This window comes from Numida meleagris, chromosome 24 (genome assembly GCF_002078875.1).
Source record: "Numida meleagris isolate 19003 breed g44 Domestic line chromosome 24, NumMel1.0, whole genome shotgun sequence".
Lineage (NCBI taxonomy): Eukaryota > Metazoa > Chordata > Aves > Galliformes > Numididae > Numida > Numida meleagris.
This window is the reverse complement of record NC_034432.1, coordinates 1,422,829-1,442,681: the sequence shown is the minus strand read 5'-3', so window position 1 is coordinate 1,442,681 and position 19,853 is coordinate 1,422,829. Positions and strand designations below refer to the sequence as shown.

Genomic DNA, 19,853 nt, shown 5'->3' with positions numbered 1-19,853 from the left:
TGACGCGGGAGTGGGCGTGGCCACAAAATGAGGGCGTGGCTACAAGCAGGGGGCGTGGCTCCAGGAGGGGCGGCTCCAGGAGGGGGCGTGGCCCCAGGAGGGGCGGTCGCTCGTTGGCGCGGCCCCGCCGCCATTTTGGGGTCGCCGCCTGAGCTCCGCGCTGGGCCGGGCGGTGGCGGTGGGAGATGCGGCGCGGAGCGGCCTGAGGTGAGCGGGGAGCGGCGCGGCGGGGCCGCGCGAGGAGCTGCCGGGCTCACGCTGCTTTCCTCCCCCTCAGGGGCGGCGGTTCGCTCGGCGCTGAGGAGATGGACGCCGGGGCCCGCCCGGGCGGCGCGGGGCAGCCCCGCGAGTACAAGCTGGTGATGCTGGGCGCCGGCGGCGTCGGCAAGAGCGGTGCGTGCGGGCCGGGGGCCGGGCGGGGCGGGGCGTGGGGTCGGGCCCGGCGGTCCCTGAGGGGCGGCAGCGCCGCTTCCCGCGCTGTGTGCGCCTCCGCCGCTCCGTGAGGGCGGAGCTCCGCGTTTTGCCGCCCTCGGGGCCGCGTTCCCCGCGGCGTTGTGCGGCGCTGGGGCTCCGTGCTCGGGCGCTGTGCGGGGCTGAGCGGCGGGCGCTCCCCCGGGACCGTGCGCGCTCAGCGGCGTTTCTGTTCCAGCCATGACGATGCAGTTCATCAGCCACCGCTTTCCCGAGGACCACGACCCGACCATCGGTGAGAACACCCCCACCCCCCGCCGCGGTCGCGCTGGTTTTAGGCTTCTTACCTCAGCGCTAGGCAGTAGCAGCAGACTGGCAGCTGCTCTGGCTCCTCCTGGCCTGTGCCTCTTCTCAGTCAGCAAACTGCAGGACGCAGTTCTCCATCTGGAGTCGGTTCTAATTTCAAATGGGCTTCAACTTCCACCCTTGCAGCGTTCTCTGTTCTACATCCCTTGCTTGTGGTATTTCTGGTCACGTCTGGAAGCTGGAAGGGCGCTTCTTGCTTTCATCTGGTGACATCCAGAGCTGGTTTTGAAGCTGATCCGACCCATCCCAATGTCAGCAGCCAGGAGTGCCCGCTGCCGTAGTTAGGGCAGAAGGGAACGTGATGATTTGTCCACACGTTTGCTCCCTCATACGCTTTGTTTCTGCCTCACTTCTTTCATCTCACTTCTCTTGCTTTTGCCCTCTTGCTTATCGCTGATTCTGAAAACTGTGGATAGGTTTGTAAAAGCTGTAGCTTGTTCACAATGGAAATTAAGTCTGTGTGTAAATGGCTCGCTTGTGTTGCCTTTATTATCTCTATTATTAGCCTTATTATGACAAGAATGAGCTTGTGGTCCCTAATGTGCTGCTTGTCCTCACTTACATGTAAGATTGTGCGATACGCTCGTAATTTTCTAAACTGATCTACGGTGCAAAGTTTATAGCAAGGCAGGTAAGCAGGAATTGCATAAAGAAGCTTCTTAGGCATTGAGCTCATAAACACTGATCAACTGCAAGTAGCTTGCTGAGAAACAGCAGTTCTAATGCCGGTGTTGTATAACTCATTTTGGTACGGTTGTTTTAGGCCTGGTTTGCCTACAATGGGCAAGACTTGCACCTCAGCGAGGTTGTAGTGCATGAGAAGAACTGTGCAGAGCAGCACGATTTCAGCAGCCAGCTGGGAGGACGCTGGGTCACCCCAAAGCGATCGGGTTTCCATTTGTTGCTGGATGAAGGTCTGGCTGATGTAGTGTTGCGGTGTGACCAGATCAGGGTCTTCCTGTGTAATGTTCTCTTTGCGTGTCGATGACTAACGAGTATTGCAATGGCATTCCCGCTTTGTTCTCCCCGATCTGCTGTGAATTCAGAGGATGCTTATAAGATACGGATACGCATCGACGACGAACCTGCCAACCTGGATATCCTGGACACAGCGGGACAGGTAGGTGAGCACCAGCGAGTGCATGGGAGGCTGCGGTGGGCAGGGACAGAGGCAGAATTCCTGCAGCATCGTGCCTTTCTTTTCTTCTGAATGGTTTTTAGAGCTGCTTTAATTCATCTACGCGTCATGTTGTCCACAGCATTGGTATCATGCTATGGCAGCGCTCTTATTTCATGTGTTGCCTTCTCCATTGCATCTCGCTGCTCACACTCAGCGAGTGATGCGTATTGGCTGAAAAAATACACAGAGGTTTTGATTCCTTTGACTCCTTCCTTACGTCTAATCGAAATCTCTCCTCTTTCAGTTTGAAACCGTTTCCCCCTGCTAATGAGTCTGTCCCCTCCTTCATTACAGCCCCTTTAGAAACTGAAAGGCCGCTCTCAGCCTTCCCCAGAGCTTTTTGCTCTCCAGGCTGAGCAGCCCCAGCTCTCTCAGCCTGTCCTCCTAGGGAAGGATTCACCCCTTGGATCATTTTACAGATACAAAATACGTGCTTGCATTATTCCTCTGCCAAGGGAAAGATGGTGTTAATCCCACAGAGTCTTGTCCCGTGTGTAACAGGACGAGGGGAGAGATGACAGGTTTGCGTAGCGTTCCTGCGCTGCTGATTTAGGAATGCGTACCGCGTTTCCAATTTTGAGCACGTTAAAAAACGGTTGTGTCTGTGTAACGATCTGTTTCTAGGCAGAGTTCACGGCCATGAGGGACCAGTACATGAGGGCCGGTGAGGGATTTATCATCTGCTACTCAATCACAGATCGACGCAGCTTCCACGAAGTGCGCGAGTTCAAGCAGCTGATCTATCGTGTTCGGCGCACCGACGACACTCCCGTGGTCCTGGTGGGGAACAAATCCGACCTGACGCAGCTGCGGCAGGTACGTGGCTCAGGAAGAGGCCCTCCCTTACACTTCTGTTTCAAAATGCAGTGATAAAAGACCTCCCGTCCTTATTTTGTTGCGCGTCGGCTCTGTAGTAAGTTGAACAGGGGAGCAGTATGAATTGACCCTGCAGTGCTGAATAACTGAGTGCATGTCACCACCATGAAAGCGAAGTCTTTGAGTTGGTTGATTGAGTTCCAGCTGCTCTTTGGCTTTTCCTGTCTTTAATTCCTCAAAAAGAGATATTGTTAATGGAGGCACAGCATTGCATAAAGCACCTGTACATATTAGTACATGTCAGAGGATGCAAATCTGCTAAGATTGGAGGTGTAATAATGGGGGTGAGAATGCACAGAAAGGAAAATGAGCTTCAGCTTAAGGGAATAGTAACCCTTGTCTGTGCGAAACAGTTTGAAGCAAAGCTTCACTGGGAGGAAAAGCAACGAGGAAAACAAGCTGCAGAGGTGTTTGCGTGCCTGGAGTTGGGTGTGTGATGAATGAAAGAGAAGGGGATTTGTGGAGAAAGATGCAGACATTGGTGGAATTGGGCTGTTCTGGAACTGGAGGGCGCACACAGCTCTGGGCCGAGCAGAATGAGAAGGGCTGAAGGAAGAAACTCTCTGGTTTTGGCTTTCTTGACAACTATGCTTTTTCAGGTCTCCAAAGAAGAAGGCTCCGCTTTAGCACGAGAATTCAACTGCCCTTTCTTTGAAACCTCCGCTGCGTACCGTTACTACATTGACGACGTGTTTCACGCGCTCGTGCGAGAAATCCGCAGGAAAGAAAAAGAAGCGGTGATGGCAATGGAAAAAAAATCCAAACCCAAAAGCAGCGTGTGGAAAAGACTGAAGTCCCCGTTCAGGAGGAAGAAGGATTCGGTCACTTGAAGAGAAGGAGATCCTCTGCAGGAGAAAACCTGTGAGCAGCCACTTGGAACCAAAGCGGTTTAATGCCAACACTGCAGCAGTAGGTTTAAAGACTGATGGGACTTCTGCGAGGGAGCGCGTCGCTCTTACCCGTAATTTTTGTTTAAAACGGTATTCTCTTAGTTCTGGATGTTTAACTTGAGACGCAGTAACGATTTGACTTCTGTTTGTCGTCATTTTTAGACCGGATTCGCAATTACTGCTTGTGTGTCGGTTACAGATGCTGGTCGGTTTGTGACACTGCACTTTTGAACGTTTGTCTCTGGTCACTGCATACTGGAAGTTGAGTTGTTCGAAGAGGAAAAAAATTGCTGAGCTTCTACCCAGCTTAACTTAATCCATTCTTTTTCCCAGTTGTTTGCACAGCGAAATGTTGCTGCTGTCCGGAGCAGTCACTCACATCAGCAGAGGAGGATTTTGCCCAGGTTGTGCTGGAACGCAGTCAGCAAAGCGTACAACGTTGCAGCCCAGGCTGCGTGCGAATGGCAACGAGGGGAGATGAGCGCTTTGCTCTCGTGGAAAAGAATTTTCCTAGCAAAAAGTTCATGTGCATTAGGGAGCAGTTACCCCGCAGTGCGGTAGCTGGGAGCCTCAGCAAGTCAGAAACAGCAAATTATTGTTCCTCTGGCAGCTATAACTTGGCAGCAGCGCGTGGATATGTAGCGTTCTCCCTGCATTCACCACGTTGTCGCAGTGTGGGGTGGCTTGATGCTGTGGACGCTCTGGAAACTACAGCTTTGAACTTTCTGACTTGTTTGAAATCGTGGCTGTGATGGTGCAGTGGCATATTTATTTACATTCAGTTTTATATCGTTGTCTTAAAGGAGACAGTATTATTATCGAGTAGGAGTCTCTAACGTAGTCATTTCAGATTAATCTATGATAACTGCTTTGTAAAGAAAATGACTGAAAGTGAAGCATCGGGGCCCAGCCAGAACCGGACCTGATGCTGGTGAGGTTCTTCTGGTGCTGCCTTGAAGGTGGAGCTGCTGATGCAGCAGAAGGGAGCAGGGAGCGGGGCACTGCTGGGCGCTCCCACCCGACCTTCAGCACAACCATCCTGCTTTGGGGATGATTTAACGTGCACATTGCTTATAGGATTTAAATCCAGAGCCGACGTCGCAGTCCGTAAAGCTCTCTGGAGAGATAGATGTCTGGGGTTATTTTTTAATACAGAAAATCGTAGGTGACTCAGGTGGCTTTAAAAGGCCTTTCTCAGAGAACTGAGTGCCTCGAGTCTTTGAGTTTAAGGATGAGAGAGCTTAGCAGGCAGCGCAGCATTACTCAAGTGCTTCTCTCAATCTTTGATCCTCCGCGTCAGCAGCTGTGAATCTTAGCGACCAAAAGAGCTTGTAGTGCCACTCAGTGTGCTGCACGTGGGCCGTCAGAACTGAAAATGAAGTAGTTGGAACGGATGTGTAAAAGGATCTGGCACAAAAAGAGGAGATAACGAATATACAGACCTTCATGCTTTCTAGGCTGCTTACTGTGTAAGATACCACTGGAACTTCCGTGCCTGGTGCTTTTAAGGGTGTTTCCTTTGTTTCAGCCCTGTTAGTCGCTCCTTGTTGGATTAAATGCCATCTAAAACCGATAGAGAAAAGCCCAGGGACAGCAGTGGGCAGAGAGCGCGAGGAGCGGCGCCGACGAATCCGCAGCTCCAGAAGCAGCCCTGGTTCCCTTGGGTAACGATGACTTCGCGGCTCAGGCAGCTCAGGTGCTGGGAGCTGCCCAGCACCAGTTCTCCCCATCACCTGTCTGTACCTGTAACTGATGTCTGTGCCTTACACGATCCCTTCAATGCAACGTACGTGTTTACTAATGCCTTTTATGAGCCTGTTGCTTCTAGAATTACTAAATCAGAACAGCAGCGAGCACTTTTTTTTTTTTTAAACAGTGTTATTCAAAAAAAAAAAAAAACCAACGAAAAAAAGGTTTTATTTTTGTCATGTATGAATTTGTACACGGGATGATTGTTTTCATTGACGCAATATAGAGTTTTTAATACGACGTTGGTGTTGGGTGTTTTACTGCCATGGGTGGAAGGCGCCGCGCCACGTGGGGCTGGGGTAGGGCAGGAAAGCACATGGGGTGCTTGTAAGTTGGCTTGGAAAGCGCTCGTCTTGCTGGCTGGAGTCTTGAAAGTTAAATAGGAATGATAATTAAAAAAAAAAATGCGTTGGTAATTGATGTTGAAGTGGTGTGAAACTTAAAAATTCGGATGTTTTAACTCCTTAGAAGCGATGCGATGGTGCACGGCGCTGACGCTGCCTCGCTGCTGCTCCATGGATTGGGCTGATTTGTCCACAATTAACAAGTTAAGTGTATTCAGAGACTTCGTTTTGCTCCATCCCCGTCATATTTCACTGACTATAGCACACGTATTTAGCCCGAAGGAGAAGGCTCTTCTTGCTTTGGTTTGGTTTTGGCTCCGTGGCTTTCGAGTGCAGGGCAGAACAAATTTCCTGGTTGACATTCGTACTAAACGTTTATAAATATGTAGGTGGTACGGTAAGATCGAGGGGCAAATTAAGGGGAAAATGCAGATGAGTAGGTTGGAGGCAGATGACTCAGGGCTTTGTTTTTGGTTCATCCCTGGAAATTTGGAAGCTATTAAGGACGGGTTCCAGCGATGGCCCTTCCGTAAACAGTGTGAAAATATCTGTGGAATGTAAAAAATGAGCTCCACGGCATTCCCTGGAGTCCAGTGTGATTGTCAGCTGCCATTTGCCTGTCATCTGAATACTCACAGGAGTATTTTGTATATAACAGCTCATCCCGATGGAGGCTTTGAGCTTTGAGGCAGCCTCTGTTGCAGGAAGCCGGTCCCATCGCGTGCTATTGTCCGGGCCCCCAGGAGCTGGGAGAGGCAGCAAATCTGTTCTGTATGGGAACAGGGAGAGCGTTTCACCGCCCCGAGGCCACGCTCGGAGGAGTTCAAGGCAGAAATTATTGTGACCAGTTCACAACCATCCCCAGGAATGAAGAAATCACAGCTCAGGAGGCTCCAACGCTGCCACGCTGTGCGTGCGGCTGAGCAAATTCCACTCTTTGTTGTCTGCTTGGACCCCGCTAAGAAAAGCTTCGCTGTGTTCCGTTGTGCTGATGCTGCTTTACTTCCCTGCTTCTGTTGCAGGAATGCAAAACCATAGCACCTTCTTGCTGCGGGTAAAGGTCGGTCTGATGCTGGCATAACGTGAAGTTATTTAGAAATGTGCAAAATTGGCAGCATTTCAAAACGCGGATGTTAATTACACGTAACTGAGAACTGAACAAATTAAAGCAGCAGCGCTTTATGTTGTGAGACTGGGAGAGCGAAACAAAACACGGCATAGAAAACGTGAAGTCGGGTATGTGGGGCAGGGGAGCTCGGTGCCATGCCTGCTCCTTCACACACGCATAAATGGCTGCAAGGAACCGGGCGAGACTGGAGATGAATGCTCCTGCTCTGTTCCTTTTCCTCCAGCACAAACGTTCTGCTTTGCACTTTGCCACAGCGGATGAGTGACAGTGGAATGTTTCACAGACTGAGGTCATCCCTTGCAGTGAGGCTGCGCGTGAAACTCACGGATGGGAAACACGTGATGGGGATTTGCAGCGGAGCAGTTGAACGCTAGATGGCCGGCGGGGGAAGAGGCGGTGGGCGCCGCTCCGGGTGGGAAGGTTGGATCTGCCACGGCTTCTTTGCTAAGTCCTGCTTATCACTCGAATGCTCCACGAAGAAATAAACTGTAGGAATGCAGTTTCCCTGTATTCCTGGCTGGGAAGACTCTTAAGTATAAAGTTTGAGGTGTGTTAGCTGAGGATGACTTGGGAAGGACGAAAAGAAAATGTGCAAAGCTTATTACACGGCTTCAGCGCGAAGCTCGCTAAGTGGAACCGTACCCAGGCATCCTGTTAAGGAGAGCTGCTCTCCGCAATGTCCCTCCCTCTGTATTTTTGGGAAATCTGTCCATTTTAAGAGCAGAGAAAGTGTACCAAAGGGAGCAGACTCTAAACTTGCTGAAAATTCAACCAAACCCAAATCAAACGACTCGAGGAGGGCCTGCCCGCTCGCTGCGCTGCCTCCCTCCCTTCCCCGGCATTTCCCTTCCTGTCACTTCCTTACTTTCTCTCACGTATTTCTTAGCCACGTGTTTCCTTTCCCGTCCCGTTTCCTGGTAGCTAGATCCCTTCTGAAGGATCACAGAAAGAAGGAAGCGAACAGGGGAGTTCAAGCAACGCGCTTGGAGGAAACCCAGGAACACGCGGCGCTCCGTTCCTGCTGCGCAAAGTGATTGCAGATTTCTGGTTCTGCAGGCTCGGAGTGAGGCTCGCTCCCAACATCTGTCAGAGCACGTTTTGTGAGGCTGAACATCACTAACAGTGCTGGCAATGGGGCCCTTCGTCTGTCTCAAAGCAGTGGAATGGCTTTCTAAATGATTGGTATCCCAGTGCTGCTTGTAAACAGGGTAGAACAGGAGGAGCGAAGCAGAAGGCGCCGCCGGGGATGGGGAAGCTGCTCTGGGTGCTGGGGGCGATGAGCTATTTCTGACTGCCTGGAAAAGGAAATACCAGCAGAGCCCGGATCCCGTCTGTGATCAGAAAGTAGCTCCCATTACCATGGAAACTGGTCTTGCTCCTGTGTTGAATTAGGTAAGGTGGAAGCTGTTGGAGAAGGAGGGGCCCAATTAATGCTGCCAGAGAAAGAGATGGCAAAAATCCTATTGATTTAAATGGCATCAGCAGCCGGACCCAGAGAAGGTGGGAAGAGCGACAGAGCAGAGCTTCCAGGCTTTCCCCGAAACGTTTCTCCTTTCATGGTTTGTCAGGCCCATTCTGTTGGCTTCTTTTCTTTTTTCTTATGCAAATCCTTTTGTTTCTGCTTCAGCTGAATGGTGTAAGGACCTGGAATGGGACGTTTGTGAAAGCCGTGCGCTGTGAGAGGTAGAAGCCAAGCAGAGAAGGGTGAGGTTTCCTTTCACGTCTTGCACAGTGCAAAGCTGTCAGGAGCTGCGTGCTCTGGCAGAGCGGTTTCAGTCAACCTAGCTGCAGTCATTCCAGTGGTAAATAACTGACAGTGCTTACGCACTGGCATCAATTTGAGTGCAGACAGCAGCGTACGTACGGGTACGTGCACTTCACGCTCAGAACGGCGGCAGGATTTTGGGGTGTCCTTACCTCCTGGACGTGGTGCTCTCTCCTCCCTACATGAACCATGCCCTTGTGATGCACAGCTGTGCCTGAGGAGCTGTGGCATTTGGCTGCACTCCATTTCCAGGGACACTGGAAGATCTTTTGGGGCTGAAACCGTCGAGTTCTTCAAGACGAGAGCCGAAGTTGAGGTGAAGTTTGTTTCAGGTGCTCAGACACCCGAGGCAGCGCTGGATCCCCGTCGCTGGATGCAGGGGGAGCTGGCAGGCAGGGAGAAGGGCTGCGCCGGAGCGCTGCTTGGAGCCACGTTGCTGTGGAAACACACTTTGGTATTCTGCACCGCTTGGCGTTTTCTAAAGCCGTGGCTTCGTGCCCAGCAGCGTTGTTCTCTGTTGTAGCGATGGGAGCTGCAGAAGCAGAGGGCCAGAGCCGGAGCGCCGCGCCTCGGGACAGGCCATTGTATGGCACAGCGACACGGACAAAAGTGCTCCTGAAAAAAGCAGCTCTGCCTGGGAATCCAGGAACGCGCCCGAACCGCAAACAAAAGAATCAGATTGCTTTTTTTCTTCCAAAAACTCTTTCACCCATCAAGTTCTTTTTTTTTTTTTTTTGCCCATTTATTCCCCTTAGATTCAACTCAGCCAGCGAACAAACACCCGTTCGTGCTAAATCACAGCCGTGGAGAGGCTCTGTGATGACACAGCTCTTGCATGTGCCCATGTGTAAGTAACAGCAGCGCGCTTCACTTGCTGGGATTTTGTTGGCTCTGCATTTCTGAGGTCCGTTCCGTGCACGCTTGTCCTGGGTTCCGTGTCCTAGCCCCGTTCTCAGGGCGCTCAGCGCCGTCCCGCGTGCGCTGCCTGCGGTCAAACATGGCACAGCCACCAGCTAAAGTGATTTAATTTTTATTTCCACGCTCAATGTGCGTTAACAAATCCAACATACAAGATAGCATTACATAATGTCAAGTAGCTTCTAGCATTATGCGGTTTCACACATGTTGAGTTAGGTTTTTTTTGCCTTTTTTTGTCTTTTTTTTTTTTTCTCCACACAACGTTGTAACTGTCCAAGTTAATTTTACAATAGAAGACACAAGGTAAAGAATAACCACATCTGGGAGATTTTACAGTGAGTCCGCTGTCACTTACTGTCTATTTTACGTTTTAAAAAATATATATCTGCACATCTTCAGTTTCCTATTATTCCAGAAGCGTTGGAGCTATTCCTATCTGCCCGATAGCCTAAGACTATTTACCCTGAGCATGTTTCCTTGACAAGAAGTTCATCTTTCCTTCTCAACTAAAGGAATCTTATAGAGATCATCTAGGCTTACGCATGCTTCTCACACTGAAGGGAAAAGAAGGGAACTTTGTGTTAGTTTGTTCTGTCCGGGTGATTGGATTTTCTGAGAAATTAAAAGTTGTGATGATTCCTAAACTTGAGCGACACGATTGCTTAGTGCAAAAACCAGGACTGGAACAGACCTACGGCAGCTCCCGGAGGAGAACTCTGGTTTGTGGCTGTAAGGGATGAAGATAAAATGCTACAACCTCAGGCAGTAACGCTCGTCACTGGGATCAATTAAGCGCAAACAGAAGTTCTGCGCTTCCATCTGCCACGCAGCACTGAGAAGCAGAGCTGCAGCTTCAGCGCGACTTCTCTTCTGAACAGACATTTTGCCTAGAAGGAAGTTTCAATGAGAGAGTGGCTACGAGGGAGAAAATTCAGCCTTCCAAAGGCAATTTCTAAGGGAGCGATGCCAAAGGGTTGCCAACCGACCGAGCGCTGGCTGCCCGCACGAAGAGCCCTCCCAGCAGCAGTGCTTTACTTTGTGGCTGGAAAGGGAACCGGGTAAGACTTGCTCAGTGATTCTACTTTCATTAGGAAGGAGGTGGGAAGGTTCATTTTTCCATCAGGGCTCTAAAACTCAATTGCCAAGTCCTGCAAGTAGTTCAACGATCTCCAGAAGTGCTTAATTACGACACGCTATTTACCTTCCACATGGCACAGAACAGACGGGCTGCCTGGAAGCAACCACACGAGCGCCGCAGCCTCGCTGTCTGCTGCGTGCCTCCCTGCAAGCTCAGTTCTGCTTTGTGTTTCCATTGGAGGGCAGGGAAACGCTTTGAATTCCTGCAGCTTGGTAGGACTGCTTACGCTCAGCTCACCACCAATGCTTACAAGTAATTCTTTGCTGCCAGTTCTCATCCTTTTGTCTTTCCTGGCTTGAATGCAGGAAGAAGCCCAATCAAGCTACTCACCAAGATCCTCCTGGGTAATAACTTCTTGGGGAATGTTCTCTCGCTATAAAGTGAGATCGAATGCGGCTGTTTCCAAACTTCAGGTATATACTGGAGGAACTCCTGCTCAGAACTGCTGACTGTTTGGGGCTGGCAGCCTGAAGCGCTGCAGGCCACATTTATCGAGCAGCATGGTCGCCTTTCAGAGGTGACAGGATGCATATTCCAAGTCTCAGAAGTCGTGTCCACAACTTAAGAGCTAACTCGAGCTGCTCTGACATTCTAAAGCTTGACTTCTCGACCAGTTTGACTTTGTGTAGCACAGACTTTGCCCTGCGTTACTCTTTTTTGAGAGCTGCCACAGATCATGTGAATTGACTCAGTTTGAATCTAAGGGAAGCTCTGTGAAGTTTTCACTTCACGCCTCTCCCCCACAAGCTATTCTCCTATCTCGTCACATTATGCTGCTATAACAGAGCTCACCGATCCTGGGGAATTACAGATTTCATGTTTAGAAGAACCAGCAAGAGTTTCCTTAACAAACAGCACTGTGTCTGGTTCTGTTGGGCCCTTCAGGCACAGACAGGGTTAAATAAAACGCAGTGGAGTGGAACTCCCCCAGCTCTGCCAGTCTGTAGGATCGTGTCTGTGCTAATTTCCAGGGAGCAAAAGCAAAGTGGTCCATGTGTTGGTGTACGAATTTTAGATGTGAATCTTTGGGGTGGTGGCCTTACAGCTCCAAAGCAGGGACACCACAATATAAGTCTTTTAGTACCTGATAAAGAAATTATTTTGTCTCTGAAGGAAAGTGCCATTTTCCCCTGTGTTTTCCTTTTGCATTAGTGCAGAATTCTAAACCACCTCTAAATGGAAATGCAGTTGGTACTCCCAAACCAGCAAAGAAGAGAACTGCAAGAATCAATGGGCAGGCAAACTAACAAGAAACTAGAGGTTAAACAGCAGAATCCAGAAACTTTGGGAGAAGCCTAATAAAGACAGGCCAATTTTGGTGAATACCAGCAAAGACAGTTCGGCACAAACACAACTTCCATAGTGACAGATAATTGTATTAAAATCTGCGACTTGATATTGGTAGTTATACTAATTTCAGTTTGTATTAGGCATGCAATAGCGTGATTACACTGTTATATATATTTGTGGTATTTTTTTTTTTTTTAATTCAATGCTCTTTAGAATCGTAGTGCCCTGCAAAAATCACATCACTAGAGAACCCATCAGCTGCTGCTTCTTACGAAAGTTTAGTTCTACAGCTAAAACAAGGTTTAAGTCTGTTCTATGATCAGCTGCCGCAACCTCTGCTAGTATTCGCTCAGGCTGTGCCACTTGGCCACCGGCTTCCTAGGATTCTCACAAACCTCTCGCCAGTGCTCCACGCCGGCTGCGGTGACGCTGTGCGCTCCCAGGATCAGCCGTCCCACCACTTCGTTCTTTGTGGTGCGGTCGAAATCGATCACGAGGAACTCGATGCTGATGTCGGGAAGGAGATCGACGGGGATGTCGTAAATGAAGGACTCGTTGAAGACGGGATTCAAAGTGCACTTCTTCACGTGAGTCTTCTTTTTCGCTATGCGCTTTCTTCCATAATAAACGTTCACCTTCACGTAGGGATCTGCCAGAGAGGAGAGGAATGAACTAATAACACAGTCCAGCAATGCTCTGGGAAGGGATGGATGGGCTCATCTTGCTGAACCAGGTTGAAGTGAACTGTGCACGTTTAGGTGGCTCACTCCAGCTCCCACAGCTGGGGGCTGTCAGTATTCTCCCACTGCAGAGCAACCAGCTGACAGCAGCACCTGAAATTCCTAACAAGCTCCAACACTGCATGGGGAACTGGGGGAAGCGGGACACATACCAACTGTGATAACAGTCTGATACCACGCAGGTGGCTTCCTGTTGAGCTCAGGGCCCGACCTGTCAAAACTTCCACTTTTATTGTCATTTAGAACAAGAAATATTTTTACTTCATCTCAGGGAGTGGTCCCACAAAGTGTCAAAATAGTTTTAAGATGGGAAACAGTTATAGTGGAAGGTACTGAAACCGAGAAAAGATGAAAATTAAGCCTTCCTTCTTCCACCAGCCTCAAGCTGACTTACTCTTTATGCCAGTGTTAGGATTCAAATTAATATACGTGGCATACAGCGCTTTTTTAATGTAACACAAATTTTGAAGTTAGAAGTGACACCAAGCTGACAACGTTTAGTTTTTACTTCTTAAATCGTATGCTTATGCATAGCATAAAGATCACAAAAAGATCTAACGTTAGCCTTGCATACTGGATACATATCACTGACAGTGATCCCTCAGCAGTCTGAGGAAAAGCATGCAAACTGAAGACAATGAGAAGAGGTGCAAAGATCCGAAAGTCACCTGAGCTTGTAGTGACTGTGAGGGTTTTCTCTCACATACTGTTATTTATCAGAATGCACAGCATTTTCCTTCTGCAACACAATTCCTATCCAACAGCCAACAGCTGCTGTGCTGTGTTTGGATGTAAAGCCTCCTTCCCCTCTCCTCCTGACCCAGCCTGGATTTTGCTACGCAACGTGTTCTTTCAGATGGCCAATGACAGCGTGCTGGAGCACCCCCGTGTTGTGTGCGGGGTCCAGCACTTCAGCAGAGCTATGAATTGCCTTCTGTGTGACTCTGTGTGGCTCTGTGGGGTGGAGTGCGAACGCAGTCAAGGCTGGAGAAAATAGCTTCTACCTGAGAGGCCAGTGATATCCATCTTTGGCAAATGTCTGGCTTTCAGCACCACAACGGTCATTCTCTGCGCCACGGGTTGGTAAGATAGTGAGACCTGCAGCTCTCCTCTGCTAATGCATTTCTGTGAACAAGAAACAGCAACAATTTATCAGGACAACGTGGTCATACAAATACAGGTAAATGTTGGGGGTCACCGCTATTTTCCTTTTCTCAGGCTGAAGGACTAAGAAGTTGGAAAATTAGCTGTGTTTCATTCTAAACACATGTTCAGCCTTAGCCACGTGAGGTCTCCGGAAGGAGAGCGAGATGCTGAAGGTAAATCATCCTCTGCTCTGCACCCTGTGCCTGCTGCAAAGTAAGCATCGCTGCAGCCTTCAGTGCTGTGTTTCTGAGGGCAAACCTGGGGGCTGTGCTCAGAGAAACCAGCACCTCTGGATTCCTCTGAGGTCTCCGCCGGAGGCAGCCGTGGTTTCCAGGAGCTCTAAGTTCACTGACTTCTTTTGGAGCTTACATTGGTGAGCACTTTGTGCTCGTTGGGCACGCTTTGGAAGTTCCACCATCAGTCAAGCCTGCACCGGAAAAGGCTGAAGATGAAAAAGAAACTATTCCATTCAACTTGTTGTACATCCCTTCAAAGAGTAACGCTATTAAGATTATTAGCTTTGGACTCCAGTCGGGACTCATTAACTTTCAGTGAGATGGCACTAATTTAGATTAAGTTTATTTGCTACCAAGGAAAATGGCATTAGCAGTGGGCATGAGATCGTGCGGTGTCAGGAGCTCAGCAGTGACAGCGCTGCAGAGCTCAGGCAGCTGCGTGCTAAAAGCTGGGGCTGTCAGCACCCTGCCCTGCCCCCCCGGCAGCATCTGCTCCCTTTAACCCCGCGGTGCAGATGGGGAAAGAGGCCACACGTGGAGGATTTTCTTTGTTTCTAAGAGAAATGTTCCTGCAATAAATGTGAAATCTGCTTTTTCGAATGCTGCTGCTTAAATTAGGTGGAGAAAACTGTGCGTGCACCTGACCCCAAGGTAAATCTATTTTTAATTCCTATCGCGTGTTAAATAATTTGCATCCTTGATTACAACTGTTTTTTTAGTGTGACCTTTTTCCTCAATTTTTAATCTGTTACTCGTAGAACGCATAGGACGTCCTGCATTGAGCAGAACACTTCAAAAAACCTAAAGCAGTCGCTGAACAGAATGTAAAGCAGCCCAGCAACGTGAGCCTTCATCTCTTCCGTGGGCTGCTCATCTTTCTAGCGGACAGCATGAGACATGAGAGTGGGATTCATTTCACTCAGGTTTTAGATGTCTACGTTTGACAAAGCCATCGGGGATGCACTCCATCCTCACATGGGAAGAAGAGAGGGTCATCCAGGGCAGGATTGATCTGAGCTGTTCCAGACGTCTCCCGATGTTTTGTGGCAGCCTCTGCTGGTGATGCTGATATATTTTCACTGGCTTACAGCCTACAGTTACAAATTAGGGAATTACAAATGTAGGTGCCCAGAAGGGTCAGATGGATCCTTCTCTAAGTGAGATTTGTCTTTGCAGAGCAGGACACGCTGTTACTCAGAATCAGTATTAAATGTATTCAGAGCACCCCTATCTCCAGCTGTTCCCCACCAACAGCTTGGACACGGATGAATGTCCCTTTGTCACACTGCTCTTTCACTGGGACTGGGACTTTGCCTTTTTTCTTGGCGTCATTGGTTATAGCATTCCTCACTTCTATGCCTCTGTAGTGACCGTGTTACCAAACCTTCCTAACCACACGGCAGAGAACTGCCAAACTAAAACAGCATGGTCAGATATTACTAAAATAACATGCAACTGTGGGGGAAAAAAAAAAAAGGGTTTCCTAACTAAGAATGCTGCAGCATTCCTGCTCACCAGACCACCTAGGCTACCGAACCAGAAGAACTGGGATCAAATGCAACACAAGGAACGCTCAATGACACGAGATGAAGTTACTTACTTGTATGTTCCTTTTGAGAATCTCCCTGGTCAGCTGAACCTTTCCTGTGCTCGGATCCACTCCTGCGAGGGGCACCATGACTTCTCCAATCACATCATCTCGAGAAAAGCGATCGAAACTCAACACCAGGAAGTGAAGCACTAAATCCTGGAGCTGGCTGTAGGGGATCCCATAGAAAGTGAAGGTTTCATCAAAGACCGGATCCAGCGTCTTGCGAAGCACGCGAGTCTTCACGCGATGCCTTTTGTCTGGAAGAATTGTCATCTTGATGTATGGGTCAGAGCTCTGAGTGTGCTCATCCATGACCGGCAGCCCGTGAGCCTCCTGAATGGTAACTACCAGCGCTTTTTTGGGGAAGTTGTAGTCCACTGAGAAAGTCAGTTCACCCAACAGGACGTCCTCCCCTGGAGAAGATGGGGAGGAGGTTTTACTTCCCCCCGGAGTGAGGCTTTGATCTGGGCTTAGTTCATCTCCATAATCTACTTTGATCGGAAGCTGATCAATGTGGGGAGCTGCATTTGGTGCATCTGGAGCCTTCTCAGAGCCTACCAAGCCAGATTCAGCAGCATCCACCAAAAGGTTTCCCCTCCCAGTCTCCTTAGGAGCGCCGTTCTTGTCTCTCCGGATTCGGTTGATTTTCTTCTTGTTACTCAAGGTCTCCGGATAGATGCTGATGCCTTTCAACATGTGAATGAATTTATATGGTGGGGTTTTGTGCTTTTTTTCTGCTTGCTGGTGACAGCATGTCCACACAAAAACTGTTACTGAGACAGAAACCACCAGGACAGTAGCACCAATGAGGCCTGCCACAACTGGAGAGACATCTGTAGGGGAGAAAGGCAGTCAGGAAAGAGCTGGAACCTCTGCGAGCACCACAGCCCTATGGGAGCAAGCACACTTGGACAGAGACTCTACACCACGCTATTCAATAAGCTTGGTATCAAGGCTTCCCTAGAATAAAAAGTTAACTTGTATTTCTAGGGACACAACTCTGGATCTGGAGTTACCCTTTATGAACAATTTAAACCTTGGCTAGATTGCAGTTCCTTTTTTTTGTGGTGGGTGATGAACTTGGCCCTGTCCCTTATGTACAAGGGACAGTGTCCATCCACACAATGCAACAGCGATCTGCGTCGCGCTGGGGGACTCATTCTCCTCCAGTACCATCCCGTTTCCACCACCTCCCCTGGGGAAGCACGCCATGCACGAAACCACAAGACCACGGCGTCCCACTCTGCATCTCACCCAAAAGCTGAGGTTGTTCTCTGACTGCTCCTCTGCATTGCATCCAAAATTCCTCTGCTTTTTCACCCCCACTATTACTACTTATGTTCCTTCAGATTTTGAGGAGCAGCTGCTGACAAAAGACTTTTCCACCCCACTGTTACCAAGACTCTTTCTCATGTGAAAATCTGATGTTCAAAAGCAATGGACAGAATATCCTCGTTTTGTGTTTAGGGATTATTTGATATTTTCTGGAGTTTATGTCAACTGGCTTCTTCAGCAATGTCAGGCCAGAACAAAAAGGCACAGTATTCATTTTTAGCAACCAAGCTTGTTATTTTCTATTCATAACCCTTGCTTTGGAGATGTATTATCAAACACAGAGTGAAAACAGTAGTTTCGAGCTCCCCAGTACATTATATTGACATATTCAAGCAATTTAGTCAAGGGCCACCAAGATAATTAAAGAGCTGGAGCAGATGGACGATGGAGAACGGAGAGCAGATGGAATACGAGGACAGCTTGAAGGAGCTGGCTACGCTCAGTCTTAAAAGAGAAGGAAAAGGGAGAGATCATCATCTTCTTGTGCTCTGAGATGTTCACGCTGTGGTTGTACCATAACCGGGCAGAGAAGGAAGGGATCCTCAGCCCCAGCGCTCCTCCTCCTGCGGCACAGAGTGCGTTCCGGGGCCACTGCTCACAGAACTGCTCCCTCTGAAGCACGTTCCCTACACGCAGGGTTTGAAATCCTTCCCGATTCTCGCAGCGTTCCTATTTTCTGTTGGCCAGTTGCCTTCTGCAACACGTTCCCTTGGCCCCCTCGGAAGTGAGAAGGAACGAGGAGGAGTGCGAGATTCGGTTTATTTAAGAAGAAAACAGGCGTCTGTTCCTGAGGCGTTTTCTCTATAGCCTAAACATCTTAGCACTAGAATGTTACTTGTCACTAAAAGCAACGTTTTTGTATTACTGGTATTTTGGAGTTTGTTAAGGTCTTAGTATTATTATTGTTGTATATCGCTTCACTAATCATTTTTTCCCTTTTTTTCCTCTTTTTTTTTTTAAGCAAACTGAAACCCCTCTGCCCCATCTTTTTCCTCACAAGCCGTGCACACTGCTTGCTTCCACAGGAGCATGGAAAGCCAAAAAACCCTCGTCACGACAAGAAATGGAACAGCTGCACAAAGATAAGCTCACCCGATGTTCCCATTTTCACTCTGTACCCAAAACAACAGAAAATCATCTTCCGAATTCATCCTTCAACCACAGACAGCACCTGAATTGGGCATTTCCTCTGCCCTTCCTACGTTATCATTCATTAAGGCTGCGAGGCGAGAGGACAAGAGTGACGGGCAGTGATCTGAGTATCTCATAGACTCAGGGAAATCTGATTTTCCCGTAACAATGCATCTCCTTCTCACAAAAAATCCCTCTGGGTTGGATGGAAGCCTTCCCTTCCTGCAGCGGGATGTCTCTCAGGGGGTGACTGCCTCCACGGATACAGGTCTTCAGCCCCACGGCCGCACACAGTGCAATGATGAAAGCAAGGGGCACTCGCATCACTGACAAACACTAACACCCACCTGTCCTTCATTATTTCACGTTCCCTCTTTGAAATGACCCAAGAGGTCTTTAAGAGCCAGTTTGAACCCAGTACAATTCAGCCACATGCAGATCTTAAAAGCTCCAGAGCATATGCAGGAAAGGACAAAAGCTGAAACTCTTTTCTTATTCTGACCTCATGTTTTCGTGTGTTTTGTTTCTATTGTGCCCTCAGAGAATCAGCTCTTGTACCTTTATTTCCCGATAAACAATTTCAGCAGTCACACCAGAAAGCACCAAACAAGCCTTTGCAGCTTTTCTTCCCTATCAACCTCCAAGCTCTTAAGTTGGCTCCCGCAGTGTCTCCTGGCAAAGAGTCTCTCAGCTTAATTAAACATTGTGGCAAAAAACAACAGCTTTTATTTCCAGCCCTCCCCACCTTGTTTCGCTGGGTGCTTGTTCCTGCATTAAAGAAAGAGCACGGAACAAGCAGCCTCGCGCTGCACCTCTCCTCTCCTGCCTGGAGACTCCCACTTTACGTAATCCTTCCATACATTCATGAATTCTGTTTCCACAGTTCCTTACAGCTGCGAGCTGCCTCCCAACTCTTGCAGCCGAGGTTCTGTGAGTTCATGCACAGAGCAGTGCTTTGGATGCCCGTTCCAAATGGCACCGCGGCCCATTTTGTCTCTTCTCTCCAACAGAACCGAATTTAAAAAATTCAATGTTTGCAGAAGAGATCTTTGTTCTGATGCGATGCAAAGACCTAACTGAAGCCGTAATTGATTTCTGGGCTATGGAATTATGGTTTTGGTTAATGAGAGATCACTGAAAACTTCTTTTTAATAGCGATCTTTGCTGATTACACCCTGACGGCCACTGGTGGCCAGCGGTTTGGTGATGGCAGTTCGAGGCTCTCGCGGTCCAGAAATGATACGGAACGTGTCAGCAGAACACATAAGCCGTATATAAGGGATGCAGGATGTGATGCAGGATGGATTAATGTTGTCAAGAGCTTTAGAATGTAGAGAAAACGTGGTAACCACGCGTCAGCGATAGGCCCCCACGGTCCCGAGGGACGGTCGCTCAGTGCTGGAGGACAGAAGCAGCAGCAATGGGGCTTTTAAGGGCTGGAGAGACCCAACGGACAAGCCACAATCGCCGCCAGCAGACAGCGGGGGCTCTGTCCCCGCCCGTGCCCAGCGCTGCACCGCGGCCGTCGGGGCCGTTCGGACGGATGATGCCGCGGGGCCCCGCCGCCCCCACCCCCGCGGTCTGACACAGCCCCGAGGCTCGGGAATGCCGGGGAGGG

The 19,853-nt window shown here is 49.2% G+C and overlaps 2 protein-coding genes across 4 annotated transcripts; one reads left to right on the top strand and one right to left on the bottom strand.

Annotated features, from left to right (window-relative positions):
- RIT1 (Ras like without CAAX 1) lies at positions 65–5,712 on the top strand. 2 transcript variants are annotated; one of them, XM_021376750.1, is made up of 6 exons: positions 65–207; positions 278–393; positions 650–706; positions 1,824–1,897; positions 2,582–2,773; positions 3,433–5,712. In XM_021376750.1, the coding sequence occupies exons 2-6, from the start codon at positions 306–308 to the stop codon at positions 3,661–3,663; spliced, it is 642 nt and encodes a 213-aa protein (XP_021232425.1). In that variant the 5' UTR covers positions 65–207; positions 278–305; the 3' UTR covers positions 3,664–5,712. The 2 variants fall into 2 exon arrangements, with proteins under 2 accessions (XP_021232425.1, XP_021232426.1); XM_021376751.1 differs by lacking the exon at positions 65–207 and having other exon boundaries at positions 376–393; positions 1,541–1,897.
- Positions 9,725–19,786, bottom strand: SYT11 (synaptotagmin 11). 2 transcript variants are annotated; one of them, XM_021376691.1, is made up of 3 exons: positions 15,779–19,786; positions 13,801–13,921; positions 9,725–12,705 (listed from the first exon to the last, which is right to left on the bottom strand). In XM_021376691.1, exons 1-3 carry the CDS (start codon positions 16,463–16,465, stop codon positions 12,395–12,397), a joined length of 1,119 nt encoding a protein of 372 aa, XP_021232366.1. In that variant the 5' UTR covers positions 16,466–19,786; the 3' UTR covers positions 9,725–12,394. The 2 variants fall into 2 exon arrangements, with proteins under 2 accessions (XP_021232366.1, XP_021232365.1); XM_021376690.1 differs by having other exon boundaries at positions 13,798–13,921; positions 15,779–19,783.

Excerpts from the sequence above, each read along its gene's own strand:
- SYT11 (XM_021376690.1), bottom strand. The coding sequence starts at position 16,465 with ATGTTGAAAGGCATCAGCATCTATCCGGAGACCTTGAGTAACAAGAAG. Across the intron at positions 13,922-15,778 it reads TTCTCAAAAGGAACATACAA|AAATGCATTAGCAGAGGAGA; the intron begins GTAAGTAACTTC and ends TCTTGTTCACAG. Across the intron at positions 12,706-13,797 it reads TATCACTGGCCTCTCAGGTA|ATCCCTACGTGAAGGTGAAC; the intron begins GAAGCTATTTTC and ends CCTCTCTGGCAG.
- RIT1 (XM_021376750.1), top strand. The coding sequence starts at position 306 with ATGGACGCCGGGGCCCGCCCGGGCGGCGCGGGGCAGCCCCGCGAGTAC. Across the intron at positions 1,898-2,581 it reads TCCTGGACACAGCGGGACAG|GCAGAGTTCACGGCCATGAG; the intron begins GTAGGTGAGCAC and ends ATCTGTTTCTAG. Across the intron at positions 2,774-3,432 it reads ACCTGACGCAGCTGCGGCAG|GTCTCCAAAGAAGAAGGCTC; the intron begins GTACGTGGCTCA and ends ATGCTTTTTCAG.